Here is a 23421-nt window from a genome sequence, read left to right on the forward strand (position 1 = left end):
AACACATGGGGAGAGTTTAAAAATTTATTTATTTTTGTACACTTTTTTTTTGTATTTTTTTGTTCTTTTTTTTAACCATTTGTTTATTTATTTAATAAGGGGGTTGAGGACAAAGGGAGAGGTCATAGTATTTTTTATAAAATGTCCCTCTTTTATTCCCTTTTTATTTGAGTTTTGGCTCTCTCACACACTCACTCATGCCCTCTTTCTGCTTTAGACACTATGTGTCCACTCAAATAAAAAATGAAAGAGTAAAACAAGCACATTCAGTCTTGCCAGAGGTATGAATAAAAACAAAATATTTTTTTCATTCTTAGAGCAGGTGGGGAGTATGTACATATGAGAGTGTGATCACACACTCTACAGAGAGTCTCTCTGTCTAGCTCCATTTCAGTCATCAAGTCACTGTCAGTTTCCAGGAGGGTGGAAAGGAATCTGCTGAGGAGGGTGAGCCTGCACAGAGACTGAAAAAATAAAATAAAAATCATTTTACAAATATTTCAGACACTTAGATCTAAAAATAAAGTAAAAAGGAGGTAAATATGCCTGCAAGGACTGGACAATAGTCTCTAGATTACTTCTAAACAGCACTGCCATAACATGACTTAACCAGGCCCATACAGAATCTGCATGCAAAGCACTCCACAGATTTGGATCACCCACCATTTGCAAAGTTATATACTGTATATATTCCTACAAATAAGAGTGTAGTAATCTCAGTTCTGTTAATTATTTTACCATATTTAATTAAACTTTTTTTTTTAAAGTGCTTAATTTCACACAAAACTAACAAAAATATAATCTAAAAAAAAATAAAATAAATTATATTATATATATATATATATATACATACACACACACACACACACACACACACACACACACACACACAGTTGTGCTCAAAAGTTTGCATACCCTGGCAGAAATTGTGAAATTTTGGCATTGATTTTGAAAAAAATAAAATAAAAAAAACTGTCTTTAAGGATAGTGATCATATGAAGCCATTTATTATCACATAGTAAATCATAATGATAACAGAAATCACCCAAATGGCCCTGATCAAAAGTTTACATACCCTTGAATGTTTGGCCTTGTTACAGACACACAAGGTGACACACAGGTTTAAATGGAAATTAAAGGTTAATTTCCCACACCTGTGGCTTTTTAAATTGCAATTAGTGTCTGTGTATAAATAGTCAATGAGTTTGTTAGCTCTCACGTGGATGCACTGAGCAGGCTAGATACTGAGTCATGGGGAGCAGAAAAGAACTGTCAAAAGACCTGCGTAACAAGGTAATGGGACTATATAAAGATGGAAAAGGATATAAAAAGATATCCAAAGCCTTGAAAATGGCAGTCAGTACTGTTCAAACACTTATTAAGAAGTGGAACATTCGGGGAAGAAAGATTTCAGCCACAACTGCCAGAAGAATTGTTTGGGATACAAAAAAACCCACAGGTAACCTCAGGAGAAATATATATATATATATATATATATATATATATAAAGATTGTGCGTTTTATATGGTAGACAGCAGTCTCTCCTATTTTGTTTAGTCTTCCCATTTTAGTCATTTGATTGGACATAAAGAAACTTAACATATTAGGAAGAAGGAAATAACAACAGTGCACATAGTAGTGCAGCAACCACTAATGGCATGTATGCATTAGCATTTTCTCACAAAAGACAGAATCAAACTAATTTGACATAAAGTGCACGGTGAATATGACATTTACTCATTCCGAACATGAAGCACTTTTACTTTCAAGTATCTCTCACACATTAGTGCGGATCCAGCTAGCAACAAACTCCTGACAGTTTTGTTTACAGGGCCCGGATCACCTGCTTGGAGTGTCACAGACTGACCATCATGCAACAATTGTGAGCCAGAGGAATAGAGTTATGATCCAGGCTGATAGAATACACTCTTCAGAGGAAGACATATGAGCACTCACACAGGAAGAAATGCTGGATTTGCACAAGAATTGTGAGGTTTGTAAGTTACATCCTTTTAAATGAGATCTCAGCATATTTCCAGATGGTATATGAAAGAAGTTGTATTAATACTTGCCTTTATATCATTAGACAGGACAGTTAAAAGTAAAAAGGTATTGTTGTGGAGAAAGAGAGAGGGAAAGTGAAACGTGTGAGCACTTCAAACATCATGAGCTCATGCAAGTCTATCACGGCTCTGATACGCAGGACAGTTTAAAAGAGATGCTGCTGCACGTCGGTCTATTATTGTAGTAACACGATGGCACGCAACAACAAAACGTACCGCGATTGGTCATTTACATGTCTCAGATGGCTTGTGGCTTGAGAAACTAATTGGCAGATCCTGTTAATTTAAAAATACCAAATATAGGCCTCCGCGATCTATCGGTCAACCACTGATCGATTCCGCAGATTCTACCCCTAAATAAGTACAAAAAAATGCAAGAGAAGTCTGTAGATTCAGTCTGGTTCTGCTAATAAAATTCATTTATCAACTTGGAGCTATTTGAAATAAGTGATAAAACCTCTCATTTCTATTTATAAATATCAAATATGTTAGGTTGTGGTTTGGCTACATCATGCAGCACTTCACTTTCATTGAGGACAGAAAATACTTGATATAAAACTTACAGAATGAACAATATGAAAGTTACAACTTCCACTTACAGGTCATTTGTGGTTTCTTAAGTTGAGCTTAATGTTCTCTAGTGCAGGAAACTCACCCTGAGGTGGTCCAATGTAGGTGAAGTGCTGGTGGGGTCCCTGTTGGGGTGGGGGAGGACCGTGCTGGGGGCCAGAACCCTGTTGGGGAGGCGGTGCATGGAGCAACATCACTGGCGGTGGGCCGTGACCTCCAGAGTGGTGAGGACCCGAGAGAGCACCTGCAACATGAGCCTGAGAGAAAGAGAGATGTTAGTCAGCAAAATTGGATTACCATTTACTAAAATGATAGACAGAAAACATAATACTCTCTCAGAAACTATTTAAACCTAATTCTTAAGTCAAAACTACTACTACTAATAATCACTTTTACTTCAAGACCTCTTTTTATTTACATATTATGAATATTAATCTTTAAAGGGGTGGGGTCACGTCATGAGGAATCAAATTTTCCTTGATATTTTTACAAAGAGGTCTTTCTATTATAAAAATATACTGTGAATTTCAGTACTCAAAACTTAGTCCCCAATACAATAAAAGCTTTTATTAAATCAAAGCTGCCAAAATGCCTCGTTCTCTACTTCCATAAAATTGCGATGTCACAAAGGGTACTCATTAATTCATGACTGCCTCTATAGCAACATCAACGCCTACTTTACATCACTGTACCTTTGGACCCGCCCACTGGGACTCAGTTCATACTCCGAGAGAGTAGGACAAACAGGCCTAGTGTGGCCTAACCCGACCATCTGTGCTATTTTTAATTGTTGGTGTATGTAAACACACACCATATGTATGTCTTTGACAGTTGATGCGTTTACAGCGACGTATTTCAGTGCAGGATGATACTGGATGTATGCGTCTTCATTGTGCATTGGACTGTGTGCGCGTCATGTGGATGTGTCTTCAGTGTGGATTGCATGTTATGTCGACTCATAACAGTGTGATTGCTTGTGAACCAGTCATAAAACGATTCAAGCTTTGCTAAGGAATTGTTATTGAAGGATGGAGAAGTTAAAACACTTCGACTGGATCAAAAACATAAGTAAACAGTTCCATTCATGAATATTTCAAATGTCATGACTGTTTGATACTTTTTGGTGCTGACACACTGTTTACACTGGGCACTTCGACAAACTTTCTAAACCGTAGTAGCGCCAGCACGTGCATTGCAAAATGGGACATACGGTCACCCACCACGATGTACCGCAACGGACGCTTCCATGGTAGACAGCATCATTGATTATAATGGTTCTATTGCTTTTGACACGACTCTCACGTCAGGTGTAGACAGGGTGTGAGTGTTAACAGTTGTGCTTGAGATGAACAGTTATATATTCGGATGCAATCTGTTGGATGCACGTCATCTGTAAATAGAGGTCGACCGATATATCTGTTTTGCCGATAACAGATTTCAGGAACTATTGGTTAACGGCAGAAATCCACACCGGTAGTTTTTCCCCATTGTGTCTGGTGCTGGAGCAGCTGGGAAGGGTCCACTGTCATTATAAAGTATGAGAGCGGCCTCTAGAGGCGAAATAAAAACTATCACTTCACTGGTGCCTTGTGGTGTTTGTTTTGACACGAGACTACACTCTGCATGGAGTGGAACACTTCAGATGCGGATTTAAAAAAACAACAACAACGAAAAGGTATGCATACAGTACACGCTGTCATATCATTATAAACACATTCATTTGTTGACTAGATGCTGCATTAGTAGAGAACAGCAGTATGTTTGCCGACAAGGCTGAGAGGACGCTAACATTAAAGCTAACCTCAAGCGGTTAGAACAATGTGACAAAAATAGACAAGTTCTCCCCAAATGTTTAAATGTCACGATTGTTACCATCTACAGCATTAGTTTATATCCATGAGGTCACGTTTATGCATTCGTTAGCCAGCTAAGTTGGATATTTAAAGCTAGTGATGTGAGAAAGCAAATTAATATCTTCATGCAGCTGAGAGAAACATATAAACAAATCAGAAATGCTTCCGATTTCAATAAAAATGTATCCTCACTGTAGTATCACTTCAGATCAAAATCACATTCTTGTGCAAAAAAAGGCTAGACACAGCGCAACAAATACAGTTTAACAGAAAGCAGGTGTCTCAATATGCTTTTAAAGCGCTTTTTAATTAGACATCTAAAAAAAACAGCACTCCTGCACGAGACACTGAATAAACAAAAACAAAGGGAAACAAAGACATTTGTCTAGCGCATGTTTACATAGAAAAAAAATGGATGGTTGCAAAAGCGTTCGGTGTGAACAGCCCCTTACAGTAGGAAGTCTTTGGCCACTGCGTCTTGCTCTCTTATAAGCGTTTCTCAGATTAAGTAATGAGTTGTTTAAATGCTTTGTCAGGAAAGATGTTGAACTTGGAAATGTGTCTCGAGATCCTCGTGTTCGGTTCCAGTTTGTTGTTCCATCTGTTTGAACAGCCCCTGGCCTGGGCTCATAGTCTGAGCCGCTTCACCACTGAGTTCAGCCGAATACCACTGCTATCTGTGAATATTGCTACTCTACATACAACTGTACTGAATAAAAAACAATGTGGTATTTCGCAGTTATTATGAAGCTTGAGTCTGGAGTAGTAGGAATCAGTGCAAGTGTAACACCATGTGAATGGTCTATTGAAGCGTTTTCCCCCCTCATTTTACTTTTGACTTAACATTTGAGAATATGGACCGACTAAAACTTTTTATTTATTTATTTTATGCACAATAGTTGAAAATGAAATGCTCTTTTTTTTTTTTTTAACAGCCTGGATAGGAATGCTCTATGCAATAATATATGCAATAATGGAATGTGCTTATTCAATTGGATAGCAATCCGTTCAGTAAAAACGCATGAAGTGACCAAGTGTAAACAGGCCCTTAGTTTTATAAATGTTGTGGTCTTGTGGAGTCTGTTCATTCTCTTCTGATTGAGTTTCAAATATGGATGAATTTGAGGGGCTGCACAATGTTATCCAATTAGAACAGTGGGCGTTTACGTTTAAAGCCAAGGACAAAACAGAGCGTTCAGACAGAGGGCCTGAGACAGGGTGGAAAATGATCATATATTACTAAATTAAGACTGATTTAATGCAAAAAAAAAATAAAAATAAACCTTTACTAACATTATCATTGGATCTCAGGGAAGATAATACACTATAAATAAAAAAAAAGGAGCATTTCATGACCCCTTTAACAAGAAACCCAATTACAACATCCATCTGGAATACAGGTGTTTATTGTGCAATACTGGACATTACCTGTGTAAGCTGTCCTAGGGAGGAGTAAGGGTGAGGCAGGGGTTGGTGTCCAGGCAGGCTGTAGCCCTGAAGGGAAAAGGAAGCCTGCGGGGAGCTGTGTCCAGGGGGCGTGGGGGCTGACAGTGGCCCAGAGTGGTACAGAGACTGAGGCCCAGACTGACCGGACTATAAAAGAAAGACAGTTAACATACTGTAGATCTAGTCTGGAATTATACTAACCCACAGTCACTTTTGAGGATCTCTCATGGAAGACTAATTCAACATTTTAAATCATACTGACTTGGAATATTTAGAGTATAGTTTACATCATATATAACACAAAAGAAAGCTCATTAATGTTGCATAAGAACAAATCAACCATTCAATATGCTCCCACTCAAAAGTAAATTAGGTTATTGCAAAGTGGATTTACCTGTCCTGGACTGGGGGTGGGGTGCTGAGGGGGAGGCTGGCTGCCAGTGGGGGTGCTGGAAGGCTGAGGGGGGTGCATGGAACCAGAGTGATGAGAGAACGACTGTGGAGCTGAAGCAGAGAGGAAAGAAGAAACGCAATCATTCATATGTTGATGATATCATCGTAGAAGAACAATGAATACAAATTAACCGAATCCATAAAATCCATAAAAATGATTTGGCACTGAATTCTACGCCTACAGTGTCTCTGACTTCCATGGCCTTTGTGTTTTTCTTAACTTACCATACATGCCCTGCTGAGGTGCTGGTGGTCCCTCAGTCTGGCCAGGATACTGGGGGCCAGGGTGACCCAGTGCCTGTGGGTGCCCTACTGATCCCAGCATCCGTGGTCCACCCTGGAGCATGGAGTACATCTGAAAGCATGAAGAGAAAGACATGAAATAGCGACACAAAATATCCTGAAGTTCAAAGCGTGTTTGTTTAATTGTATACTACATGTTTTGAAAGGAATCATTAATTAATGCTGTAAATTTAACACGATATTTAAGTGCGATTTAATAAAAAAATAAAACTATGCATTAAAAATAGGCACTTAATCATGGCCCCTGACAATATTGTATAAGGAGCTTTCCTACCAACGGAGCAGTTCAAGCTTGAAGTGCCACCTCTATGTTTTTGCGAGTCTCAGTCAGCAGGGGGCAGTTAGCAAAACTCCAGCTGTACAGATAAACCAACAGCTGTTCGAAGTAGCATGCAGGGGTCTCGAGACGTTTCAAACTACATTTAACTTGACACAGCGTCCTAAAAACACAAGGTTTATGGCTAGAGACGCTGAAAACCACTGAAACGCAGAGCAAACAGTGAAACGCTCAAAGCGCAAGAACGCGCATGAACTGTGTATGGTAGGCCAGTTAATGTTGTGTATGACAGAATAAAGCAAACAAGGTTACACTTTACAGTAAGGTTCTATTTGTTAATATTAGTTAACATGAACTAACAATGAACAATACTTAATAATTTATTAATTTTAGTTCATGTAAATTTTTTTTATTCTTCTCTCCCTAATTTGGAATGCCCAATTCCCAATGTGCTTTTAAGTCCTCGTGGTCAGGTAGTGATTTGCCTCAATCCAGGTGGCGGAGGACGAATCCCAGTTGCCTCTGCGTCTGAGACCGCCAACACGCGCATCTTATCACGTGGCTTGAGCGCATTGCCACGGAGACACAGCGCGTGTGGAGGCATCCACGCTCAACTCACCACTCGCCCCACCGAGAACGAACCACATTATAACGACCACAAGGTTACCCCATGTGACTCTACCCTCCCTAGCAACCGGGCCAATTTGGTTGCTTAGGAGACCTGGCTGGAGTCACTCAGCACGCCCTGGGATTTGAAGTAGCGAACTCCAGGGGTGGTAGCCTGCGTCTTTTACCACTGAGCTACCCAGGCCCCAGTTCATGTTAATTTCAACATACCAATACATTTTTAAAATCAAAATTTGTGTTAGTTAACATTAATGCACTATGAACTAACAATGAACAACTGCATTTTTATTGACTTACATTAACGAAGATTAATAAATGCTGTAACAAATATATTGTTAATTGTTTATTCATGACAACGAATGCATTTACTAATGTTAACAAATGGAACCTTATTGTAAAGTGTTACCGCAAACAATAGATTGACTAGAGACGTGCCAAGGTGGTCAACTAATAGACTAGTCGTCCAACAACTGACTAGTTGAGGTGAGGTCGACTACTAACACTGACATTTTTAGATATGTTTTTCTTTTTATCCCTTTTTCTCCCCAATTTGGAATGCCCAATGCGCTCTAAGTCCTCATAGTGGCATAGTGACTCCCCTCAATCCGGATGGCGGAGGATGAATCTCAGTCGCCTTTGCGTCTGAGACCGTCAATCCGTGAATCTTATTATGTGGCTTGTTGAGCGTGTTACCACGGAGATGTAGCACGGAGGCCCACACACAACTCACCAAGCACCCCACCGAGAGCCAGAACCACATTATAGAGACCACAAGGAGGTTACCCAATGTGACTCTACCCTCCCTAGCAACCGGGCCAATTTGGTTGCTTAGGAGACCTGGCTGGAGTCACTCAGCACACCCTGTATTCGAACTCGTGACTCCAGGGGTGGTAGACAGCGTCTTTACTCGCTGAGCTACCCAGGCCACCAGAAGTGGTGGTTTTAATGGGAGATGCAATTCTCAAATTCATTTAGAGACCCAACCTCTTGGAGGGCATTTCTGCATCGCTGTGCTTAAAAGTGAATAACAGTCAGCAAACCCTCTGACAGAAGTTTCAGACTAGATTTAGTCTATTTATGCACTGTTTCAGCAAAGCTCTGCATCAACAATACAGACAATCAATGTTGGATGTCAAATCCAGATTCAAATTTCAGAAAAAAAAAAAAAAAAAAAAAGTTTAAACTGCAGGATTTCGTGAACTAGATGTTGAGTAACCGCAATTTTCACAGTTATACGCTTCTTAGACTATTTATTTGTTGAATATTCGTTAGTTACCATGTTGAAATGCTGCACTTGGCATCCGTTTATATTTCTGAAACACATCTTGGGTCACATGAACATAATGGTGCCTAATTATACATTATCCTTAACACAGACTAGTCATTCAAACAACCGATCGGCTTGTCGATTATGAAAATGTATAGTTTAGCACATCACTAATATGGACTTGAAACCTTTTGTAATGTCTAAATCAGGGGTCTGCAACATATGGCACGCAGAGAGGTAATCACTGGTACACCAGCAACGGTGAGAGAGAAGTAGTCTATTTTATTTATATGAATTCTGCACCTGCATTCCAATCTACATCTTGATGTAATCCTTCCTCATGATCTGAATGGGAGGCTAAACAAAAAGTATACAAAAAAATGTGACTGCACACAAGTTAATCACGCAAGTAAACGCGCCTGCTTTGCTACGGTCAAGCTACGTGGATAACAGCCTATATTCAGTGTTTCATTTGTTTATTTTTGCTTTCAGAACAACACGTGATTAAGGAAAACACCACTATTAATCCTTGACATTTCCAACCCAGCATACAGGTACACCCACCCATGGTCACACTCAAAATTACATTAAACAATTAAAAGAGAAAACATAAACCTACATCGTGGTGTTCAAAAATCTGAGTCTATTCAAAATATACATCAAACCTGGAAATAACCTTTTAGGATTTTGCAGATGCAATTCACCAAAAAGGGCTAAATAGTTGATCGGCTTGTGATGCGTGAATGGCTTGCATGCGCAGTGCAAGTCTCGTCACACTTTAATGCATTTAGCCTCCCATTCAGCTAATGAAAACACACTGTGTCGGCACAGCCATTGACCAGGAAAAATAAATAAATAAAAATGGCACTCCATGTCAAAAAGGTTGCAGACCCCTGGTCTAAAACAATGCTATTAATGAATGTCTAAATTATTTCAATTATAAATATTTCTATTACTATATAGAATTGTGTGTATTTGGGGGCCTTTTCAGATGCACATGCAAACAGTTTAATTTGAAACAAAATCTGCATCAAGTGTAATTAATTTAGTGATTGACAGCCTTGGTTTTAACAGAAATAATTTCTGAGAATGTGTGATGTAATCAGGTACCTGTCCAGGGTAGTGCGGCATGGCTTGTATGACCTGGTTATACTGTAGATATGAGGGAGGGTATGGAGAGGCCACCAGAGGAGGTCCTGCTGCTGATGCAGCTGCCTGCATCATAGGGGGCGCTGAAGAGCTGTGGTCTGGACGAGGGTTCACCCCTGAACCTGAGAGACAAATGGTGAACGCAACACATGAGCATGCATGTTTGTGTATGTAAATGACTGCTCAGTAAAAATCATTTAAGAAACTTGAATGCATGTAAACTCAGCAAAAAAAGAAACATCCTCTCACTTTCAGCTGCTTTTATTTTCAGCAAACTTAACATGTGTAAATATTTGTAGGAACAAAGATTCAACAACAAAGACATAAACTGAAAAAGTTTCACAGACACGTGACTATCAGAAATGGATATGGGGGTGGGGGGGGTCAAAATCAAAAGTAACAGTCAGTATCTGGTGTGGCCACCAGCTGCATTAAGTACTGCAGTGCACCTCCTCCTCATGGTCTGCACCAGATTTGCCACTTTTTGCTGCGAGATGTTACCTCACTCTTCCACCAAGGCACTTGCAATTTCCTGGATATTTCTGGGGGGAATGGCCCTAGCCCTCTCCCTCCAATCCAACAGGTCCCAGACGTGCTCAATGAGATTGAGATCTGGGCTCTTTGCTGGCCATGGCAGAACACTGACATTCCTGTCTTGTAGGAAATCATGCACAGAACGAGCAGTATGGCTGGTGGCATTGTCATGCTGGAGGGTCATGTCAGGATGAGCCTGCAGGAAGGGTACCACATGAGGGAGGAGGATGTCTTCCCTGTAACGCACAGCGTTGAGATTGCCTGCAATGACAACAAGTTCAGTCCGATGATGCTGACACACACCGCCCCAGACCATGATGGACCCTCCAAATCGATCCCACTCCAGAGTACAGGCCTCGGTGTAACGCTCATTCCTTCAATAAACGCGAGTCCGACCATCACCCCTGGTGAGGCAAAACCAGGACTCGTCAGTGAAGAGCACTTTTTGCCAGTCCTGTCTGGTCCAGCGGAGGTGGGTTTATGCCCATAGGCGACGTTGTTGCCGGTGATGTCTGGTAAGGACCTGCCTTACAACAGGCCTACAAGCCCTCAATCCTGCCTCTCTCAGCCTATTGTGGACAGTCTGAGCACTGATGGAGGGATTGTGCGATCCTGGTGTAACTCGGGCTGTTGTTGTTGCCATCCTGTACCTGTCCCGCAGGTGTGATTCAGATGTACCGATCCTGTGCAGGTGTTGTTACACGTGGTCTGCCACAGCGAGGACGATCAGCTGTCCTTCCTGTCTCCCTGTAGTGCTGTCTTAGGCGTCTCACAGTACGGAACATTGCAATTTATTGCCCTGACCACATCTGCAGTCCTCATGCCTCCATGCAGCATGCCTAAGGCACGTTCATGCAGATGAGCAGGGACCCTGGGCATCTTTCTTTTGGTGTTTTTCAGAGTCAGTAGAAAGGTCACTTTAGTGTCCTAAGTTTTTTATAAATGTGACCTTAATTACCTACCGTCTGTAAGCTGTTAGTGTCTTAACGACCGTTCCACAGGTGCATGTTCATTAATTGTTTATGGTTCATTGAACAAGCATGGAAAACATTGTTTAAACCCTTTACAAAAAAGATCTGTAAAGTTATTTAGATTTGTACAAAATTCTTTAAAATACAGTGTCCTGAAAAAGGGACGTTTCTTTTTTTGCTGAGTTTGTGTGAGCATTACCTTTAGTTCTTGGGTACTTCCCTTGACTGACAGTTGTCATGGCATATGGGTACATCTGAGGTGCCTACACAAGAAAACAACTCTTATAATGCAAAGTACTCTACAAATATCTTAGAAAATGTTTTAACTAGAGGTCGACCAATAGTGGATTTTGCTGATACCGATAACTAAGGTGGTGGGAAAGGCTGATAACCAATTTATTGGTCAATAGTTTTTAAAATGGATTTATTGAATGTCAAAAATATCTTAGTTTTCCTTACTATGACGGGCACGGACAAAAGGGCCTTTCCCACTGGCGGCACTAAAGCCTGTTTTAGGTAATTTTCCACGGGACTAGTGCTTTTCATCGCTTTCGCACCAAATTAACTATAGTTCCTTCAAAGCCGTTTTAGGGGACATTTTTAGCTCCTACTCCAGGGTAGATATTTTGGGACATATAGGGACTGTGGGAGGTGCTGCAGCCTGTGATTGGACAAAAACCTGTATTGAGAAAGGAGAGGAGCACCACAGCTGCCATAGTAAACAAACTAGTTGCTAGCCTGCTACTGAGAGGACTGCGCTAATTTTACAATTCCCTTAACAGAAATAAAGTATCCAAAGAGAATCACCCATTTCACATGTGTATGTGTGTGTGACTTCATCGGGAGACACGCTTTTGAGTTTATCGCATCTGTACTGTGTGAGTCATAAAAGCTTACATTGTAAAACACTTTGTTAATAAATAGGTTTACAGTGCATTTTCAACATGCTGTCTGCCGAGTTCAGCATGTGCAGAGTGGTTAGAGCGCTTTTCGCTGCTTCCTCATCTCTCACTCCGGCTGCAGCACGGAGCACCGCACGTGTGGCTCACGAGCGCAGTTTAAACTGTAACCTGAAGACACTGGCTGCGTTCAAAAACTGGAAAATGCTGCCTTCTGAGGCTGTATAAGGATGGATGAAATAAGATGCCTTTTAAACTGTTCAGAGAGTTCCATTCATCCAACATAAAACATAAGTGTAGCTCCGATCCCGGCATTCTCCTGTGCTGTTGATTTTGTTGTTATTGCCGTTGACAAGCACATGCAAATAACGTCAGAATAAAGGTGGTTGATACTAGATAACGTTACTACGATGGTACTTTATGAATGTGAATGCCATAGGGGAAAAATCTCCTCGGGTGCTCCGTTTCTCAGAGTTCTCATCTAGAAAGTTACTAAGGGAAAAAGGACTGTAGGTGTGAAAGGGCCTAAAGAGTCCTAAATGAATAAAATCCCAGATGGAGTTTATTGTTCAACCAAAGTACCAAAAAATAACCAGAAAAATTCAGATTTGGTACATAACGCAGGACTTAAGTATAAACGCATCTGAAACACACCGGGGACTCTTTTGAAATGACGAAATGAAAAAACTATCGATAAATATTGCCACAGATTTTTGCCGATAACGGTATTTCCAAAAAGCAACTATCGGCACTGATTAATAGCTAAAACAGATATATCGGTCTACCTCTAACTTTTACAGAAAAATTGACAGTTTCAGTGTATAGATTGAGACCACAAAAAATAAAGCACCTGTACAGAGTGACCCTGTATCTGGATAGGCGAGACGTAGCTCAGATACTGGGTGTAAATGGCTCCCTGGCCTGGTGGAGGCTGTAGCACCACTGTGGGGCTGGGCGGGGTTGGCCGTGGTGGGGTGGGAGTGGCTGAGGGCTTCACCTGCACAAGTAGACATGACACATGAGGGGCAAACCTACAGACTTCAACAGCCGTTTAGTGGATGCTAAATAGCAAGAATAAGTGCTCTCACCATACTGAGAGGGGCCTTGGTGGGGTTGAACTCTTTGGCGTTGGGGTTGAGTGTAGATTTCTTCAATTGACTGCAGAGGAAAACACAATATTAAATTCTAGTAGCCAACAACAGACTTAAAGGGATAGTTCACCCAAAAATGAAAAATCTCGCATCATTTACTCACCCTCATGCCATCCCAGATGTGAATTACTTTCTTTCTTCTGCTGAACACAGACGAAGATTTTTAGAAGAATATCTCAGCTCTGTATGTCCATACAATGCATGTGAATGGGTGCCAAAATTTTGAAGCTCCACAATCCATATAAGGGCAACATAAGTACTCCAGATGACTCTGGTGGTTAAATCCATATCTTCAGAAGCGATATGATAGGTGTGGGTGAGATACAGATCAATATTTAAGTCCTTTTTCCTTCACTTTCTCCTCCTGTTTTTGGTGATTCATATTCTTCGTGCATATCACACCCTACTGGGCAGGGAGGATAAAATTTTTTTAAAATATTGATCTGTTTCTCACTCACACCTATCATATCATGTCTGAACACATGAATTTAACCACTAGAGTCATATGGTTTACTTTTATGCTCCCTTTCTGTGGATTTTGGAGCATCAGAATTTTGGCCACCATTCACTGGCATTGTTTGGACCTACAGAGATGAAATATTCTTCTAAAAATCTTAATTTGTGTTCAGCAGAAGTCATACACATCTGGGATGCTAGGAGGGTTAGTAAATCATGAGAATTTTCATTTTTGGGTGATCTATCCCTTTAATGCAGAAAATGAAACACAAATCAATCACACAAATATTAAAGGGATAGTTCGCCCACAAACAAATTCTGTCAGTGAATCATGAATCAAATGATAATTTTTGGATAAACTATCCTTTTAACCCAAAAAGGACATGAAATACAGCTCTCCAAATGTTCTACTCACTCAGTCATGCCCTCCGATCTCTCGGCTGTCTCTGGCATGCCCTCCTCACTGCCTGGGGTCCTCGCAGGCTGGGGTGTCCCTGCCGATTGCACTTCTGCAATTTGATTTTGCATTGCAGGGCCAGATAGGGCAGAGGTTGCAGAGATGGATGTGGCTGCTGGAGGGGGGGTGGTTGCCGCCCCCTCGGTACTTGTCTCTCTACTTCTCTCCTCTGCTGGAAGCTCTGCTGAGGTTGGGGTCGAGGCAGATTTAGATTCTGTAGTAGGGGCGGGGTCTGTTTGTGTGTTGTGGGCAGGGATTGGTTGGGCAGAGTCAGTGGGAGTAGTTGAAGTGTTGGGGCTGGAAGGGGTGGAGCTAGATGGAAGCTGAAACCAGAAAAAAATCTCTTAATGTAAAAATATGTAAATTTACTTGAGAAAATGTGAGTGCTGATTGTCTGTGCAAAACCAGCTGCCACAATACTACAACCAAAAACAGGATTTTTGCAACTTGTTCAGTTTACTTAATTAACTAAAGCCTTCTATCCATTTAAATTTGTAAAACTGAAGTTCACTTAATCCGTTTGAGCTGGGAGTACATTAATAGTTTTTGTGGTGTTAATGTAGCATTGATAAAACTGGGCATGGGATTTCCATTTCCCAGCATGCTTTGCATAGGACTGGATAGGGGGAACAGGTGTTGAAATTAAGTGTTGTTTTCTGCATTTTTGAGTAAGATGAGAATAGGAGATATGTTAATGTGTAATATTCTGTTATATTGGTATTTAAAAAGAGTCTGTTAGGCTGGAGTTTTGGGGGATACTATTGTGGTGAAGAATGGTGCTTGTGCTTAGGTTGAGGATGGACTTTCACTTTCAAGTGATGTTTGATTTGAGTGCTGCTTAGCTCAATAAACTGGTGCAATTAAATTGACAGAGCAACATTTTCACTGTACTTACACTCGCTCACCTGGCATATAGCAATGATTACGCAAATAAATTAAGCTGGACCAACATAAGAAATCTAACTTTAAATAAACCTTCATAAATTGAGTTTGGCGAGCCTAATAAATCTAGTTAAAACTTCAATAGTACACTGATTTGACCTATTCCAACTAAATGTTGGCTCAATGAAACTGACTTAATCTGACTGAAAAACAATAAATGCTTGTAAAAACTCAATCAATCAAGTAAGGGTAATGTCTTTTTTTATTTTATTTTTTTTTATTGTATGGCATTCTGGGTGGTTGTTAAGGTGTCCTGAGTGGTTGTTAGGGCTTTACCAAGCAGATGCTTACTATCCAGAGTCAAAATACCCCCAACCCCCAAGTCTCTGATATTTTGGTCCCTAGATACAGCTTGGGTCCACCCTTCAATGCAAGTCTAAGTGGTTTCTTTGGCCGTTCTTTTATCATCCACATGGCGAAAGTAGAGTCTGATTACAAGTAATAGCACACCACCCCTCAACAAGACACACAAATTGAGGGTAACATTCATGTCTGTAGCACAAACAGTGTTGGAAGAGTTACATGCCACAGGGTTGGGCGGAAAGACGATCAAATTAATGGTGATACTTTTTTAAGTGCTTAAAGTGCACACACAAACACTCACCCTAAAATCATTATAAAACCTACGGAGCTCCTCAAGGTGTTGTGATCTCTGCTGGACTGAAGACACAATGCAAAAAAGAGAGAGAGCATAAGAACATTCACTAGTCCAACTTTTAAGCACATGTAGTGAAATAACTAAGATTAAACAACTTGACATCTGAATTACCCTTAATGTTCTTGCCATCCTGAGGACTAGCTGGACTCTTCGTCCTTTCCTTAGACAGGATTTCATTCACTAAAATGTGTCAGGGAAAGAGTGAAACAGTTGAGCACATGCACAATCCCAAACAGTGTGTAACCACTGCGGAATTACTTATTTACAATAAGCTCTCACCATCTACAGGGAACAAAGGGATGGGGCCAGTGGGTTTGGGGGTCACCATGGTAACTGAAGAGGTATCCAGGTAGGCAGAGGTGGCCAGAGGAGGGTCCTGGGAAGGACCATCTGGTTTAGGGGAACGAGAGACTGGAGAAAGAGAGAAAGGTTGACATGTTAATTGTTGTGCGAACAGCACTTTCCAATGTTAATGTGTCGGGCTAGTCAGAATCCTCAAACAAACAGAGCATGTTTTGATAGCACCACAGTGTTAACATTCAACCTACAAATAGATACCATCTAGATGTCCTTGCATATTAAGCTGGGATAGGATTGTATTATTAAATTGTATGGGTTTGGAACAACATGAGGGTGAGTAAATGAGAGAATATAAATTTTTTGATGAAGTATCCCTTTAACATGCAAAACAATAAATAAATAATACCTAATATCTTAAAAGAGAAAAGCCCATAAGGCTCAGCTGGACAGGACAAGAGCGTGTGAGCCTGTGTGCATGTTTTATAGTAACCTGTAGGGGAGGAGTGCGAGTTTGAGGTACGCAGGTTTCTGTTGCTCTGTCCAGGTCTTGGAGACTTGGGCGACATTCGCGAGGACACTATAAGAGGCCGATAACATGTACATTAGTAACACACAAACATCAACTCATTCATAAGCACATGTGCACACACCGCTTACCTCCATTGACAGGCCGGGCCGAATCAGAGAGTGACTGTGGGTGTGAGAGCGAATGCGGGAGTGTGTGTGGGAAAGGGGGGCTGGAGTGACCAGACTCTGAGGGGCTTGGCTGTATAGGTGGGCTGCTCTGGGAATGATGTGTAGAGTATCCTCTGACAGACAGAGGGCTACTCCTATCAGTGGGAGGATTGGGCTGACTGCTGCCTGAGGCGAGGGGTCTGGGGGAGGAGCTTGAGGAGCCAGGTCTATTTGTTCGATTGGGAAGGGTGGATACAGCTCCACCTCTCTCACCTCTTCCAGAAACTCCCATCTCTCTTTCCCTTGCCCGCTGGGGCAGAGGAATGTATTTGCCATCCCTAAGATGTAGAAACAGACAGCAATAATTGTTATAATATTAAAATAACACTTAAATGTTAGAATGCTAATTGATAATTAGATATCTTACAGTAAATCTTTAGAAGATTAACAATCCCTTTAAATTACAGAAAGACAGGAAAAATAGAAAGATGCACAGGTATTGTCGAACCTGCTCCCAGCGCTGGAGAATCCAGGGCTATCTCTTCCCCTCTCTCTTTCTCCTCCATCCCGGTCCCTGTCCCGCACCACAGCACTGTATCTTTCCTCCTCAGTTCTTCCCTCATCATTCTCCAGTGACACCCTGTGCCGGTACTGTGAACTAGCCTCAATCTCAGTGGCCAACCGAGCAGCTCGAGCCTCTCGCTGCCTGAAGCCCTCGGAGCTGCCCCGCTCTAAAGGAACCCTAAAGGGAAAAAAGCATCATTTAATATTTTCTCTTGTGTTATCATCAATGTTAAAGGTCATGGATTGTTTTCCTGACACAGAAAAATCCATCATATTCCGCCAAACACGAAACAGTTAACATGAAACAGCCTTCACAGGACTTCATCTGGGGATGTCCCAATACCATTTTTTTTTTTTTTTAACGAATACAAGTACTGATACTTCCTTTTTGGTGCGCGTCGATACTGGTCCCTTTTTTATTCCATATCAACAGTTTATTTCAACTTTGTCATCAATGTCATCTAAATAAATGAATTCATTAAAACATGAAATCAAAATAGAACAATTTTCAACATTATTTTTATTAAATGAAGAGCTTTTATATAGAACTGCAAAGCACAATCCAAAATACAACACTGGAGTTTTTTTGGTCAAATAAAGTGCTGCATAACACAGCAATAGAGATGCGAGAGATTGCTTAACATAATACAATAACTATTGATTTATTTTCCATGTGTATGCCAAGGAGCCCTAAAAAGGTTTGAGCAGCTGGCGTCAGCACAACACTGGTTCCACACATTCACAAGTGCTCACATTTGAAGCGTGCAGCACTTGCAAACTATATTTCATTTAATCGCAGCCTTTGTGGTTTAATAATCACACAAGGACATAACATGCTTTTTATTTGTGTGCTGAATATTAACACAATGACATTCAACGTCAGATGGTAAAGTTTTTTTGGTATCGGAGAATTTTTACAAGCACAAGTACATGAGCGCTGTATCATACCCATCTCCAATACTAGTATCGGTTTTGGCACATCCCTAATTTTATTAGTCTATACTTGAAGACTGTGGAAAGTGGCTGTTCTGTACTACAATGGAGCCAAACCTGAATGTGAACTTGTAGTCAGTCTTGAGGACCACTACATACCTCAATGGTAATGTGTCTTTTTCAAATCTATAATTATTTGCCAATGTTGTCATGCCTACAGTATGATGTTAACAAGAAAACAATCTTTGGCAAGATTTCAGAAAGGCGGCATTACCTACAAAAGTAGCCTAAAACAATGGCTAAAACTCTACTTGGCTGTTGGTTAACATTGTGCGGCTTTGGCGACGTCAGCGTAAAAAAAAAAAAAAAAAAAAAAAAAAAACAATTGTTTGAGAAGAATATTTTTACCAGTTTTTTTTTTATGAAAGACTAGCCTTCGAGCATAATCATAACAGAAAAATGTATTAAAAGAAAACGAGTTAATTTTGATTTCATGTTGACCTTAACATAAAACCAGAGCTTTCAAAGGCCAACTATGTCTAAAACTGACAGAACATAAACTTACGTGTACATGGAGAGACTGGAGTCATAGGTGGATTTCACCCCATAGGTCTCCTCATTGAAGCGGAACATCTCGCTGGCATCCCAACCATTAGCCTGATGGAGAAAAGAGAGCACACATTTAGATTAAATTCCCCCGTCCCCCCCCTCAAGACATTCACTCCAAAAGTGCACTAATTTGCAAACGCACAAGTGTCCGTGAGCAAGTGTAGAACTTACTGCATCTGCCTCGAGATCATAATTTTCTCCGTTGCTGTCACCTCCATCCCACCTCTGAAGGACCTTCTCTCTGTGGTCACCATTTACTCGGGATGAGCCAATCGCAGAGTCTGTGAATGTGTCTAAAAACACAAAGCATTCAAAATATTTCCACTTTCTTACAATGCCAGACTCAAACTCGCACTGGGTTCAAGTGCATGTAAACTTCACTGCAAACACACACCTCGCGTGGCGTAGTTGAGGTCCACATCTCTACAGGTCATGGTGACCAAGTCACTAGGGCTAAAGATCATGGTGTCTGTGATCTCTTCTCTCCTGGGATGGACAGGTGTTCCACCACCACCACCCCCATCCCCCTCCTCATTTTTCAACTTGTGCACTGCATCCACTACCAGTTCACACTAAACACGCAAGTAATGCAAGTGAGGAGTTAATGAAGACATAATGAATGAAAATCATATAAGATAGATTTTAGGTTGTCATTTATTATTGTAGAAATCAATAACTACATCTTTAGTGTAAGACTCAGAAAATGGGGGGCCTGGGTAGCTCAGCGCGTACTGACTCTGTCTACCACCCCTGGAGTCACAAGTTAGAATCCAAAGTGTGCTGAGTGACTCCACCCAGGTCTCCTAAGCAACCAAATTGGCCTGGTTGCTAGGGAGGGTTGAGTCACATGGGGTTACCTCCTCGTGGTCGCGATTAGTGGTTCTCGCTCTCAATGGGGCACGTGGTAAGTTGTGTGTGGATCGCGGAGAATAGCATGAGCCTCCACATGCTGTGAATCTCCATGGTGTCATGCACAGCGAGCCACGCGATAAGATACGCGGATTGACTGTCTCAGAAGTGTATGCAACTGAGACTTGTCCTCTGCCACCCGGATTGAGGTGAGTAACCGCGCTACCACGAGGACCTACTAAGTAGTGGGAATTGGGCATTCCAAATTGGAGAGAAAAGGGGATCAAAAAATAAAATAAAGAGAGACTCTGAAAATGGATTCAATGTAGCTGTGTTTGTCAATAGACTTACACGCGAGCTTAAAGTCTTGAAGATTCCCTCATAAACATTGCCAGTCTTCACCATAACGTCACATCTGGAGCCCTGAAAGAAAAAAAGCATGTAGTAGGAGAGGGTTATAAGCCACATCTGTCTTACAGGAGCTTATATTTCTGATTGGAGGGCAGTTCATTTAGTTTTATTATTCTTTTATTGCCATATCCTCATGGCAAAAACAAAGTGCAGTCACTGTTTATTACTATGCATTAATTACCTTCATTCAAAAACTTACCACTACAGCTGTGAGAAAATGGAGCATCCGGGAGTTGTTGTACACACCCTCAAAAGCCTAAACATGATGCAATACAGTTAGATGCACCCAAAGATCTAAAGCACCTAGCATCTGAATTTCTCAATATTATTGTGTGGTGGTCAAATGATGATGGATATTATTCAGAGGATGTCGTAATTGTTTTTTTTTTTTTATCTTAAAATGGGATGCTACAAGAAAAATCTCATAAAATAAAATAATTTATTTACGTACAGATGGTGATGGTGAAGGAGTCTTCACCGAATTTCTGCTTCTAAAGAAAAGACAATAGTTAGCATACATTGAAAACAGAATGCACCACAAACAAAATCAAATTACTGTTTAAGAGTTTATTTACATCATGCAAATCATAAAACAGACTCATAAAAAAACAAGTTTTCTTGATGTGAAGCATTAATTTATACTCATGGGCTGTGTCTTAAAGGAATAAGTCACCCAAAAATGAAAATTCTCACCATTTACTCACCCTCATGCCATCTCAGATGCGTATGACTTTTTCTTCTGCTGAACAAATATTTTCAGAAGAATATCTCAGCTCTGTTGGTCAATTCATTGCAAGTGAATACTGACGAGAACTTTGAAGCTCCAAAAAGCACACAAAGGCAGCATAAGAGTATACATTTATAGTAAACAGGATTTAAATATTGATCTATTTCTCACTCACACCTATCATATCGCTTCTGGAAACATGGATTAAACCACTGGAGTTTTATGGATTACTGTTAAGCTGCCTTTACATGCTTTTTGGACCTTAAAAGTTCTGGTCACCATTCACTTGCATTGAATGGACCTACAGAGCTGAGATATTCTTCCAAAAATCCTCGTTTGTGTTCAGCAGAAGAAAAAAATCATACACATCTGGGGTGGCATGAAGGTGAGTAAATGAGGACAGATTTTTGAATTTTTTGGTGAACTATCCCTTTAAAACATTCGGGGCGTAAAAAAACACTCGAAACGCGCATGTGGTTCCCATAAATTGCTGTATATGCAGACAGCACACTAGATTTTGAGACAACGCCGGTGTTGCAATCTTCTGTTACATGTGTGTGCCGAGCAGAGATTAAAAATAACGCCAGGTAAAACAAAAGGACACTCGTACACACGAAACAAAATAACAATATTCTGACTCAATTCGATAAATCGTCATTACAAACGATCATTTAACAATCTGAAAGAGTAAACAACGGCAAACAAGAGCGTGTTTTAGTTACGTCAGAAGGCAAAGCGGGTTAGCGGTGCTGCTAACAACACAAGCAAATGCCGTATCGAAGACAAGACAAACAGCTTGACATTAACGTGCGCAAATGTACACATTCCGGGCTTATCGTTACGAGCAATCAAATATATTATTAAAGACATAGTTTGTACTTTTTTGTCATATGCATCCCGGCTCTTGGTTGAAGGAGTCTTTCTAAAGCAGCTCAAGTTGAAAGTCGAACACGGCACACAATACTGAATCATATGGGCTCGAAAAACAACAACAAAACTGCTGATCCCGTCCCATGACCCGCCTCCAAAAGCAGTCATGGGCTAGAAAAGATAGCAATCAGATAGGAACTGAATTCTATTGGTTCACTGGGCGGGTGTGTCATGCTTACGAAATCTTATTAATAATTGGCCCAGAATCGCATCAATCACATAGTCTACTACGATTGGCTAACGGTCTGGCTTATTTAGTAATGTTCTGTGCTATTGGCCTTCTTCAAAGGAATCAATTATATATATGCGTTCTAACCACGCCCACTTTAACCGGTAGGCCTCAAGTTAACATGACAATCCGCGGACTATCTGAGAGAAGTAGCCCGACGTGCACTTTACCTTCCCGGGGTGGGTCTGTTAGCGTTGCTCCCTGAAACTGACGAAGCCACGGACCCTGAAGTTCCATTGGATGTTTTGCGGCCGCCGGGTCCAGGTTGCTGTTACAAAGCATATCAATTCTTAAGTGCTGACACAAATCATCTGATCAAGTATTAAACACATTTTTTTTTTTTTTTTTTACGTATATTAACAGATCTAGCCGAGCATCGGGGGAGGGTGGCATACGTTGGTCCTTATTCATTTTAATACTTTTATATGAATAATGTGTGTAATTTATAAAACTGATAACACTATTTAGAGGTGATACTCACATTCTGTCGGCGAAAAGACATAACTAGCCGCTAAATGGGTAGCCCGCTAAATTTCCCCTAGTTGCCTATGACAAGCTAGTGCCTCGACTAGCCTGCCTGCTAGTCCTGTATTATTTGCTTTTCTGCAGTATTCTCAAATCCGTTCGATCGTGTTCTCCGTTGCAGCCCAAAGACCAGTTCTGCGCGATATTCTGTCATGAACTGAAAACAAAGAAATAACGAGCCTTATTTTCTATTAAATATTACCGGCACCACGTCTCGCGGATTAGCCAGCGATAAACGCGAGGTCTGTTTTTCTTTTTTTTTTCTTCTTCTTCAGAATTCCTCGATTGTCATTGGACAATGTCGTGGAACGTAGCATGATGACGCAATGGCGTACACGAGCAGCATCACGTCGGCGGCCACACGGTAGCACGCTTCGAAAAACAAGCGCCTGTGTACATGCGCCAAGAAGGCTTTACAAATTCAAAAACATTAAATTGTACTAATCATTCCTATATGAGAGAGCTCACCCTACGCATTATTAGACAAGAACAATGAAGCCTTTATATTTGTCTGCTCTTTATATGTGGGTGGGCAATCAAATCACAAGATATGCTCCTATATATTAACACAAACACGACTCAAGACATTGTTT

At 40.8% G+C, this 23421-nt stretch overlaps 1 protein-coding gene across 2 annotated transcripts; it reads right to left on the reverse strand.

The window, feature by feature from the left end:
- Positions 1–10: 10 nt before the first annotated feature.
- On the reverse strand, positions 11–23095 carry LOC127449756 (ataxin-2-like protein). 2 transcript variants are annotated; one of them, XM_051713281.1, is made up of 24 exons: positions 22785–23095; positions 22474–22571; positions 20869–20908; positions 20617–20673; positions 20358–20429; positions 19552–19729; positions 19329–19450; positions 19114–19205; positions 17560–17793; positions 17034–17389; positions 16867–16953; positions 16356–16487; positions 16188–16256; positions 16023–16078; positions 14435–14799; positions 13501–13570; positions 13263–13409; positions 11713–11776; positions 9970–10130; positions 6611–6740; positions 6327–6436; positions 5915–6079; positions 2719–2890; positions 11–464 (listed from the first exon to the last, which is right to left on the reverse strand). In XM_051713281.1, exons 1-24 carry the CDS (start codon positions 22803–22805, stop codon positions 409–411), a joined length of 3054 nt encoding a protein of 1017 aa, XP_051569241.1. In that variant the 5' UTR covers positions 22806–23095; the 3' UTR covers positions 11–408. The 2 variants fall into 2 exon arrangements, with proteins under 2 accessions (XP_051569241.1, XP_051569242.1); XM_051713282.1 differs by lacking the exons at positions 22474–22571; positions 22785–23095 and adding an exon at positions 22024–22135.
- Positions 23096–23421: the final 326 nt, after the last annotated feature.

The sequence above is a fragment of the Myxocyprinus asiaticus genome, chromosome 13 (assembly GCF_019703515.2).
Source record: "Myxocyprinus asiaticus isolate MX2 ecotype Aquarium Trade chromosome 13, UBuf_Myxa_2, whole genome shotgun sequence".
NCBI classification, from domain to species: Eukaryota; Metazoa; Chordata; class Actinopteri; order Cypriniformes; family Catostomidae; genus Myxocyprinus; species Myxocyprinus asiaticus.